The sequence below is a fragment of the Phasianus colchicus genome, chromosome 3, assembly GCF_987193195.1.
Source record: "Phasianus colchicus chromosome 3, bPhaCol1.hap1.1, whole genome shotgun sequence".
NCBI classification, from domain to species: Eukaryota; Metazoa; Chordata; class Aves; order Galliformes; family Phasianidae; genus Phasianus; species Phasianus colchicus.
The window spans coordinates 4,397,501-4,409,364 of NC_143438.1; the positions used below are offsets into that span (position 1 = coordinate 4,397,501).

Genomic DNA, 11,864 nt, shown 5'->3' on the forward strand with positions numbered 1-11,864 from the left:
CAGGTGCTATTTTCTGCTTTTTTAAGACAGGCTCACGGTCTCTATGTATCAAAACTAGTATGTGTAATATATAAACTTCTGAAGGAAATCTAAACTACAGTTGCCTACTGCCAGAGGTGTCAATACAAACCTCTTCAGCATCTCAAGATAATAACCAGCCCAGTGAGCTAACGCACAAAGAAGCAGCATTTTACATTTGAAATATAATCTTCCAAGCCAAAAGTACAAGTGGAAAAAAATCAGTATGGTATTTCTCAGCTGATCAGTGGCCTCTTGTGTTCTCCATGAAGTTGATTACAAATTTTGCACTATTTCAAAACAGTAAGACCTGGCTTTCACCCGTATGAACCAGGGACCCAGAACTCTATTTTCTCAATATCACCTTGTATTCTTTCTTTCCACTACTCTCAAGCCCTAAAAATCCTGAGAATGCTCTTCAAATTACAAATCCAAATTACAAATCAATCTCATCATCTGTCTTGAAATGTTCAAGGACCACTTTTGAAAAATATTTTAGAAAACTGCGAATAAGTTGTTAAAGTTGCCCATCCTATGAAAATTGACTTCAAAGTAGATATAGAAAAAAACTCACAAGCATTTTCCGTTGGGGATCAATTTTTCTGGTTTTTCTTAAGAAATGAAACAAGTTAATTATGGAATCACAGAATCACTCAGGTTGGAAAGGACCTTCAAGATCATTGAGTCCAACCACAACCCAACCATACTACCCCAACTCTAACAACCCTCCGCTAATGTCCCTGAGCACCACATCCAGATGGCTTTTAAACACATCCAGGGATGGCGACTCAACCACCTCCCTGGGCAGCCTATTCCAGTGCTTAACAACCCTTCCTGTAAAGAAGTGTTTCCTGATATCTGTCTTGAAGCCTCCACTTTCTGTACAGGTAAGCAAGCAGATGACACAGGTGACAAGAAAACAGATGCTGCTTTGCCATGGATGATGGCCCATTCCCTGATCAGTACGCTGAGAGAGTCTCCATGGAAAGACAGACTATGGGCCTAGCCCAACAACCTATATTCATATGAGAAACTTTTTCCCACATTAGACCTTTTCTCATATTGCATTCTTGCTTTTCAAGCATAAGTACTCAACAACTTCAGCCGGGAATAAGGCTTAAAAGCATATGACTCCATTGGAAAGGATATTTGGTTCTTTTTTAAACCTTGGTTACATTATGAATGACAAAAAGTAATAGAGAATGTTACCATCACTCCAGATTATTTAAAAAAAAAAATGTTAAAATGTTAAAATGTTAAGCAAAAAACTGTTTTTTACTATCAGCTTGTACTTGCCACAAGAAAATGTAGCTTTGTTTTTTTTTTTTATTTCTACATATTTTATTACTTGCTTTCATTTTCTGACATCTTACAAAATGATTAAGTAGAAAATATTTTTTTCATTCTTTCCTTTTTTTTTTTCTCTCTCTCTTTCTTTTTATCTTTCTGAAGAGATAGAATTGTTTATATTATTACAGTGAGGATGTGACGCAGTGAAAATTTTCAAGGACTTTGGGGAAATTAATCGAGCAGTTGCTTAATCTTATAGAAGGGCTGAATTTTGCAGTTCTTACTTACACAAAAGGTGTTGAATGGGAGTTTTGTCAAGTAGTCAGGATCTCAGCCACTAATAACCTCCCGGTTATTTTCTTTTTCTCATTAGCAGTCTAACAGCTAACAGACTAATCTGAAGCTGCTATGGGATGCAAGATGAATTACAGCGCATAAAGCTTACCCTATGAAAACCAGTGAAAAATTGCAGCCAGCATCTCTCAAAAGGAAGCTGGGAAGGCTCCTAGATAGGTACCAACCCACCAGAACTGCTGTGGCTCCAGCAGAGCACTGCCACTTTGCAAAAATGTGGTCCGGCCCTAAAATTAGCCTCCAAAAATTCAATCTCAGGCGTTTTGAGAAAGTCACTTTGGGATCGTGATACCTGAAGGCTGCTCAGATGCCCTGCTGACTCAGTGCAGGAGGTGCAAGGGAATGGCACTGTGGGGATTCGTCCTGCCGCAGCTCTGCAGGATGGAGCTGTGAGTGGCTGGGATGGAGGTGCAGGCCTTCATTCTTGCTGCGGGGCAGCAGGCGAGCAGGTAAAGGGCTGATGGGCTTCCTTCAGCCCATAGAAATTACGTTCAGAGTTAAGAAATAAATTGCTACAGCTGTTGATTTGCACACACAGGATCTGTGAGCCTGCTTCCACTAGTTCAGTGTTTTTACTCAGGTGTGTTCTGTTCTGTGCAGCACGTGCAAGGAAAATACAATGAATACTTTTCTGAGGAGGACTGATATTGAACGTTACATTCTAGACAGCTTCATTCCAAAAATGTACACTTCTTACTAAACACCGCCTTTCTTAGGAACTGCTTCCAGTTGGAAAAAAGCCCCATCCAACCCTGTTGCACTTTTGCTCCTGAATCTGATCATTTTCTCTTCAATTAAATCACATCCAGTTTTGTAAGCGGCGATAAACTTTTGGAAACACCTTCTGAGTTGTATGAAATAGGGAGCATTCCAAGAAGATGCTCTTTGACAACTCAGTATTTCGCTACATTTCGTTACCCTGAATCACACAGGTCTCAAATTACACTTGGAGACACTTGGATAAAACCAGGTAAGAACATCCACATTTTCTCTGCTTTCATCTACTTCAAATTGCTTACGCTCTCCCAAAGCATTAAAACCAGAGACGTGGCTGGGAACGGAATCCAACAAACGTGTCAATAAAATATTTTCTGAAACATCTTTTTTAGACTGTATGCTGTAACACAAATAAAAGCACGGGAAAACACAGTACGATTTAGCATTATTTCTAACTCCTCAGCTTCTCACTGAGCTGATATGAAGAATGCATTAATATTTTCTAAATATGGGAATTTCTTTCAAGAGGAAAAATGACACCAGTCGTCAACTGAGAGACAGAATATATTCTGTGCTTTTGTGAAGGAGCTTCACAAAAAAAAAAACAACCAAACAACCCTGTGAGGGTTAAGATCAGCTTAAGATAAAACATCTGCTAGCTCTGAAGACACGAGATCTCACCTGCAATTCTAGTAATTATTGCAAAGTGCAGCTCGCAGCCGTTTTGTGTGCATTTAAACAAGCGACACTATGAGCACCGAGCTCACAGACACAGGACGATCATTTACTATTCTTACTGTGATAAGAAACAAGCTTGTTTTATACACAGTTTAAATAAATTGTGATAATACATTCAAAAAACATGAATTTGTTGTCAAAATTCCCTTAATTTGGAAAGAGTAGCCTTATAACAACGTATTGATCGCTGAGAACAGTATTACTTTTTCCTTAGCTCGATCGTTTCTTATAACTGACTGAGCTTTTCAAGAAAGTTTTCTTAAATTGTTAGAACACGTTTATTTTCTTGCAAATTAATTCTTTTTAACTCTTTCTGATAGCTTTGAATCCCATAAAGAAAGATGAATTATCACATACTGAGCCCAAGCTGTGAAACAGGAGGAGACAAATAGAGACCCCTACTGTGTTTAACAATGTAGAAGAAATTCCAGACTCAATAGAAAAATTTTCTGTCCTCTTTCTCAGACCACAAAAGCTGTTACTATAGATTTGAACAGTGGAGGGCACTCTTGCCATGCAAAAACTGTTCCTGACCTGGCACAATTTGTTTCATCTATTCGGTAGCCTCAATCTCAGAATTTGTTAAGTAACAGCCACCTGTGGCACAGGCACTAACTGTAATCTGTTTAAAATATTTGCAGTTCCTAATCTGTGCAGTGAAGCACTTGTTATCTAAAACAACGCTGCTGCTGCTTTGCTACATGTATGCAGGTGTGGAATGGATGCAAGCTTCACAAGTTGTTTTGAATACGTGTGCAAGATGTGATATTAAATAAGATGTGCATTATGTCTTTTAGAATCGTACAGAGAGCTGTTCTTTTGGCTTTCACGGCATATTTATGGCATTACTTTCAGAATGCATAGGATTTATTAGGAAGTAAGTTCATTTGGAACACAAGTTTTACTTGGAAGCCTAAAAAATTGTGGTCAACGCTTCTCACATAGACGATGCAAAAAAATAATAAAGATATTTAAAAACAAAGAAAGGAATGGCAAGGAGTGGAACACTAGATTCTGCGTAGCTTTCCTATCCTGGGAAGTGTTTTAGTAACCAGATGCCAAGCTGTGCCACTAACACCCTACAGAATGATGCTGGCTGCTCTCTGAACAACTACGGCACAGCGCTGATGAATTTGTGCCCAGAGGATCACAGGAAGAGAAGCCAATGGATGGCCCAGTCCTGTATCTCCTAAGCATCTCGGAACTGAATATACAAGTACAGGAGGAGAAAAAGGCTCTACTCCTTTGAGTAAAATTATTCACGTGCAGGAGTGTCTGAAAGGGCAAACTCTAAGTGATACAATGCTAACCACGCAGCTCATTTTGCTCATTTACCATTCTGCATACTGGACAGCAAACCACACAGGGATCCAAACAAGCCAGCTTTCAGCATATCCATCTTTGGGGATGTTACCACATCAACGAGGTGATAAAATAAAATTATCAAACAGTAGTAATAAAAGGGATCTCCCAAAAAACTGACCAGAAAGTCAGTTTTGATTAATTGAAACTAAAATACTGCGGCACCTGTAGGGTTAATTAAGAAGCTCAGGACTTTGGGCTTGACAAAAGGAAACATTTTCCTTCTCTAAGAACTGAAAACACTTCTGCTGAATTAGATGGGCATTTGATAAGCTGTACAGCATGTAGCAAACTCGCAGGGATCTCTAGTTAATACTCAAATTCAGTCTTAACACTTAACAGAACAGTGGTAAGCCGTGCTGCCAAGGTCAACTGCACAGATGTACTAATTGTATTATGAGCTTGACATCTAGTGGCCACCCCTGGCAGGGCAAAGCAGGCAAAGGTTAAATCAGCAAGCCTTGTCAAAGCACTTCTAACTACCCACCCTCGGGGAGGCTCCTCGGGAAACGAGAGGGATCTCTTCCACCCCACCTCGTCCAGCTCTGGGAGCCTGCAGTGCTGCCACGACCCCCATCCGACCCCCACCCAGCACCCACCCAGCTGGGCCACGGATCCTGCAGGGGATGAATGGCCTTCCCCAGGGTTCCGGCACCCTTTACTCCCTGAAAGAAGTTGGGATTTTTTTTCTGCTTCTTTTTCAACCAATGCTTGGGTCCAAATGATGGGGAGGGTGGGGGGAGAGGGGGGTGAAAGAAGGGAAAAAACTCCAACAGTATTAGAGTTCAGCAATAAGAGTTAGTTATCCAAAGAGCAATCAGAGTTATCCGAAGGCTCTCTCAAAAGATTTAGCTTACTTTGTAATAGATGCTGCCCAAGTGTGCTCACTGCATGTATCCTAACTACAGCAAGATAATATGAAAAAAAAACTCCACTCTTTAGCCTCCTATCTATTCACATTCACATAAAAATGTGCTTTCCGGCATCTTTTTAAACAACTGTTTTTCTGGCTTGCCCAGCTTTTAAGAGGCGTCCACCAATAAGAAGAAATGTGCTTTATGCCCAATTCACGACAACTGAACCAGCTCCTAAAAGTATATTTTATCCCGAATTCACATCTTTTTATTCCGTTTTTCTTTTTCTTTCTTTCTTTTCAACTGCTGGAAAACCTTCATTATATTTGGTAGTAAATTTTAAGAAGGTAAAGGAAACAGGATTTTGTCCCTCTGCATGGAAACGTAAAACTCGATAAAAATTTGCTGCTGGAACTGGATTTCCTCCTGCTTCCTCTGGAAAAAAAAGAAAAAATCTAGAAAATCACTCCCATTTTACAAATGTCACGTAATAGACAAACTGATTTTTGCATGCTTTATTTTCTAAAGGTGTCAGTACTCAGCTATTTTAATTTCCTGCCAGACCTGGATTATTATAGACAGCAAAAGTGACTGACTCGTGTCCTGACTGATGGATACTCAACAGATAGGCTTGTCCAGGCTGGGCAGTTGACTGATCAAATGAAGGAAAAATTCAAAGAAAATCTTCCTAGGAACCAAAGTATTTTTCAGAAATGGCACTAATTCTCTTTATTAATTTGTGTATTTTCACTCTGAAAATTGAATCGTAGTTTTTCCTCTTCCTTAGGCAAGGACAAGTAATTATCAGCTGCTAAATGTATGCATATTAATAGCTTAATTACACAGATCCTAAACCAATACCTTTCAAAATTTCCTTCCTCCCACTCCAAGAAAGGGAGCCCTAATATCTGCCTCGAGAGATGGTAAGAATTCCTCAAGATCAGCAGCGCCAGATAAAATCTGACCCACTTTGGTCTACTTTCAGCATTTATACACACACCAGCAAATTGGCTAATTGTTGTAGCTTCCTTATTATTCCAAGTCTTTTCCTATTGATAACAGCGATCAAAGCACTTGGAATAGTTTAAAAATGATATAAATACAAATGTTACCTGGCTTTCGTGCTATCTCTATCGTAATACCCGAATTATTTATACAAAGAAGTTTCAGTTCTCTTTTCTTGTCAAAGAGGCCCCTTATGTTTTAAATGTAGTTTATAGCAATACTCATTCGGCCCCTTTGTTTTTAAATCAAACAAACTAAATCTTCCTTCCAGGAACCTCAGAACAGACATTTGCAAGAATCACCCAAGTTTCCTGACGGCTGCTTGCGACTCCTCAAGTTTTCAAGGCAGCAGTGTCTGAACGATACGCAATGACCTCTATTCTTGCATGTAGGAACGTCCTTTCAAAATATATTTGCAGATACAGTGAGCACACTCACACGAAGCTGGCTGCTCCGTACAGGATGATGCAGTTTCCACAGCAGAGCATGCGTGTCTGTGAACGTATTCCAAAGCAAAACACTGAGTGCAGTTAGCAGCTAACTCAGAGCTGCGCCGTCCAATTCCACTTAACCAGTGTGATAAAGAGCCATTGGTTTACACAGCACTGCACTGAGGAGCAGGAGGGGAGGAAAAAAAAACCCACCACCACAACAGGCAGGTTCAGCTCTTAAGAAACGACTGCAAAAAGCAGGTGAGAAAACTGTCATTGCACAGTTGGTTTATGGTATCCAATTCACCTATCTCTAGCAGCAACTTCGCGTGAAGAAGTCCAAAGCATCATTTGTTGTCATCCTTACTCACTTGTGCACTGTAAGAAGTGCTTCTCAGCACGTAAAAACCACCTTTTCTTGTACCTATGTTAAAATACAAACGCTGTACCTACTTTTGCGCTGTATCTATAATTCTGATTCAAATTTAATCTGTTGAATTAGGAAAGCGTATTAGAAATGTAATTCCAGCTGTTACAGTTTACTGAGAACAGCTTCACATTTACTGTAGAAACCAAGATTATCGTATACAACGGGCAGCCATTTGAAACCTTCTGCTGCTATTTTTAAATTATTTCCATCCTATCTTCTAATTCAGCAAAGTGTATCTTTAACAGATGCCATTCATTCGCTCTTCTACAGCCTAAGTACTGAATGTCATCACCAGTTGTCTGTGAACGCTTCCCCTCAAAATAATTTAAAAAATACATTTTAGAAACCTCCCTCCCAACAATAAAATCCCGAGTGTAAATTTGCAATTGACGGCGTTTCCCGACTACCTTCAGATTTCAAACAATTTCTCACCATTATGCCACTGCCCTGTTTGAACGCAGTTCTCTCACGCCGCAGCCCAGGCTCACTATAAAATTCTTTATTATGGTCCTTAAACTCCCGTGGTAATGTTAGCAGGGAAGTTGTGGTGGGTGCAGACAACTTACAGCACGGCCTAATGTCAGTCTGCCCAATTCTGCTCCCCCAAGGTTTCCTTTCTGCTTGGAGGGACGTCCCTTTGCTCTAAGGGATTTGCCTTGAGGGAACGTTGAAATGCCTCACTTTCAAGTCTATGCCGAGGTAGTATTAAACATGATTTCATTAAATAAATAATAAGCCCAATTTGCTTCATCTTGTGTTAACAACAACTTCCCACTCCCCCCGCCCAACCCAACCCCCCCCCCTCTCCCTCTCACATTGAAGATAACAGCCAAATTAATGAAAAGGTCTGCATGTATCAAATAATGCTGCTCGGGCACTTTGCTTTTAAACAAACCCACGGATATTCCCGTGCTGTGGGAGCTGGTTTTGGCTCGTTGCAAAATCCGCTCTGTAGCACCTTAGCAATACCTTGATTACAGCTGCGAAGAGAGATGAGAAACACTGACTTGACGAGAAGTGCTTTAATTTGTGAGATTGGGAGCGCTCGTTATATCTGGCCTATGAAATTGCTTTCGGTATAGCAATCGTTAGGCTTCCTAATGCAGCACGTAAATGATTTACGCTGCATTAATGTGCACTAGATAGCCCTCTGCTCGTGTGTGCTGAGTCCACCTTGCTCAAATGAAAGTGAAAAACCAACAGCTCCACTTCAGCCTGTTAATCGTTAACTACGAAGGGTTTCACTCTATTAATTAAAATATGTTTTAATAAAAGGAAACGCAGCGCAATTTGATAACAGCCTTCTAAGGCTGAAAAGTATTTACATTGTTGCATTTTAGGGCTGCTGTGAAAGCCGATTTTGTGCTATTCAGGGACCACAATAATAACGCTTTAAAATTCCTCACTGGGATGCAATGTAGTCCTTTTGATGGAAAGACTGTCTTTCTCATTCGGCAGAAATAAATCCATTCATTTGATCATGTAGTCATTGAGGGCAATACAAAACAAACCAAGTGTGAGAAATTCTATGTGATGAAGTAAACAAAACAAAACCCCCCAAAAAAGAGGAGGAAAAAAAAAAAAACCATTTCCATGACAAAAAGATTCTTTGTCCTTAATCTACCCACCATATGCAAGCGTTTCTTTTTAGCATATCTCTTGTTCTAATCTCGGGTGACAAGGACATAGATAAGATTCACAAAACAAAACAAAAACCCAGTTTAACAATTTTTTTCCCCCCAATTTATTAACTCGCCAGGAGTGCCCTAATGAAGTAGTGGGGTTTTATTTTGCTGTACTGAAGTGGGTTCGGAGCATTTCAAAGTCTGCAATACTAGTGAAACATTCTCAAACCTACAATCCACCCCAACAGAGGCTGAGCTCAGCTAATCGTTGTGTTGGTTTTTCTTTTTTTCTTTTTCCTTAATAACATCACCGTTCTCATCTGCTTGCCTGCACTTATTTATTTCGCGTTGCCAACGCTTCCTAAAAACCCTACTCCTATTTGCACTGCTGTGCTGCTCCGCTGTGACAGAAGGAAGCATTTCTCTGGGTTATTGTCAATACCCAGTGGGTTTTCCCGGAGAAGTGGCAGCAACCCCATCCTAACTGCCCTGACAGAATGGGACACATCCCGGCTCCCAACCACCCCGAGGAGAGCTTCAAGCTTTGCCGATCTGACAGATGTTTTAACCTGATGAAGAGGATTCACGCTGCCTTAAGCTTCCAGGCGGTAAAGTTTAGATACAATAGTCTAAATCCTCCTCGGGTTCCAACTTTGTTGCCTTTCCTCACCTCCAGAAGCAACTTATAGCTTCGGAACAGGAAAACGACTCTTTCTCTTTTCATTTTGAAGGGAGGGAATGCGAATCAAGGCAAGGGCCTAGACTGAAGGGAGAAAACACGGGGGCTCCCACTTAGTTTTGAACGAAGCCGAGAAGGTAGGGAGCTTCCGTGCACAGAAGGAAAGCAAAACTTTGAAGTGGAAGCCCTCAACTTAGCCCGGGGTAAGCGAGGAAAAGCTGTGGCATGCCTTCGCACGTTGCAGCGCCTAGGGCTATTTCAATTGAAAGAAAGAAAAAGAAAGAAAGGGGAAAAAAAAAAACCCAAACCGAACTGCCGCTCTCTTTCTACAAACAGGCCGGCGAGGTGGAAATTAGGAGAGATTACAGCCCGAATCAGACCCGCTTTAGACACTTGTTCACGAGCAGAGCGGGCCGCCCAGATGCATAAAGCGAGTGTGGCGTGTCTGCGTGTGGGGAGGGAGCGAGGAATGGCGGATGGGCGAGCGAACGGCCCTTCCTCGGCGCCTGCAGCCGGCGCGACAGGGGCCGGTGGCGGCGGTGGCACTCCGTGTCACCTCCCACCGCTCAGAGCCGGGAGGCGGCGGGGGGGAGGCAGCGCGAAGGGGGGGCGAGGAGCCGCTCCGGCTCTTCGGAAATATCCGAGTCTGCTCTCCACGGGCTGCCTCCGTTCGAAGCCCGGAAGGGGCTCCCCCAAACCACGCCAGCTCCCGGTTGAGGGAGCCTTCGGCAGACAACGATGCGGGGCTGCCCCGGGGGCGAGACCTAGGGAAGATCGCATCCCCCGGCCCGCGGGACCCCGGTTGCCCCAACTTTGGTGTCGGAGGATTAGGGTAGCGTGGCTCCGGCCCGAACCTCCAGGGGAGATGGGGGGTGAACGGGGGGGAGGCGGGGAGGGATGGAAAACCGGTGCAAAAAAAAAAAAAAAAAAAATACAGAGAGGGAGAGAAGCACGGAGGAGAGGAGGAGGCGGTGCTGCTCCCGGTGTCCGCTCTTGCGAGCCCGGTCAGAGGGAAGGAGGCAGGGCCTGGCCCGGCAGAGAGCCCCGCCGTGAGAGCTGCGCTCGGGTGGCCGGCGGGGAATCGCGGGGAGGGCCGCTTGGGCAGGGGGTGGGCTGCCGAAACTTGGCTGAACTGCGAACTTCTCAGTTCCGCCGCCTCTTCCCCCGGCTGCTCGAATTCCCGTTCTCCCGCTGCGGAGTAATTACGCTCCCGTGCTCAGCAGCACCGTAAACGCACCTATCTCCATCCGAAACGCGCTCACAAAAGAGACAGAGAAAGAGGCGCCGGGAGCTCTTACCGTGCTCGGAAACTACCTCCGCTTGCAGCTCTTCGTCCGATTTGAGATGCTGGGGTTTCGCTTGCTTTCGACGAGACATGCTGCTAACTGAGCCGTCTTGACTCTGCTTTTTGCAGAGGCATCAGCGACGCGGAGGTGGAAAGGGAGGGGGGTCGGGGTGGGGGGGGAGGAATTGGGAGCGAGGGGAGGGGGCTGGAAATAACTGTTCGCAAATAAAAAGTCGACTTGCAAAACAAACCAAACAAACAACAACAGAAAAGGCGACCAACCCCACCAAGGAGGAGAGGAGGGAGAAAAAAAGGAGGAGGCAAAAAAAAAAAAAAAAAAAAAAAAAAAGCGAGGCTAAGCAACCAAAGCGGAGTGAGCGGGCGGGCGTGCAGGGCTCAGCCGGGCGGGCTGTGAGCGGCGCGGGGCTGCGGGCGCGGCGGGCTGGGGCGGCTGCGCGGAGCGCGCATGGGGCTCCGTAATTAGGCTAGTGAATAATGCATGGCGATTAATGGTGCTGGGGGCGAGCGGGGATTGGCGCGGCTCCAGCGGACTCGGGCTGCATATGGAAATGAAGGACAGGCTCCGCAATTAGCCGCACCGCTCCGCCGGGGGATGCGGCTCCGCGGCAGCGTCGCCCGCTACGGGCACTGAGCGCGGCGCAGGGGCACGCAAACAGCGCGCAGCGGGGCTCTGGGCTGCACGCGCTGTGCACAACATATGGGCCAGGTTCGCTTCTCGGGGGAGGTCACGATCCTCGCCTTTCTGTCTTCCTTTTCCCCCGGCTCTCAGTTTCTTTTGCTCTGCTTTCTTCTGTTCTCTTCGGGTTTTTTTGTTTTTTGGGTGTTTTTTTTTTTTTTTCCTCCTGATTTTTTTTTTTTTTTTCTTCACATCACCTCGTCTCTCCTGGTCTCTCTTTCCCCAGAAGTTGATCTGCGAGGCATCTGCTTTCTGTGTGCGTGTGAGTAATTTCTTTCCGGGAGAAGAAACTTTTGTGAACGCTTCTCTCTTTCTTTTCTGTGTGCGTGTGCGTCGTCCGCCCTTCGCTCCCTTCGCTTTTCACGTGCTGCTCCGTAGC

At 44.1% G+C, this 11,864-nt stretch overlaps 1 protein-coding gene across 2 annotated transcripts in view; it reads right to left on the reverse strand.

Moving 5' to 3' along the window:
- Positions 1–10,950, reverse strand: part of SALL3 (spalt like transcription factor 3) — a 19,709-nt gene extending 8,759 nt beyond the window's left edge. For both annotated transcript variants that reach the window (XM_090136851.1, XM_090136850.1), the window contains exon 1: positions 10,802–10,950. In XM_090136851.1, coding sequence (XP_089992977.1) covers positions 10,802–10,880 — 79 coding nt within the window. In that variant the 5' untranslated portion in view covers positions 10,881–10,950. The remainder of the gene's footprint in view (positions 1–10,801) is intronic.
- Positions 10,951–11,864: the final 914 nt, after the last annotated feature.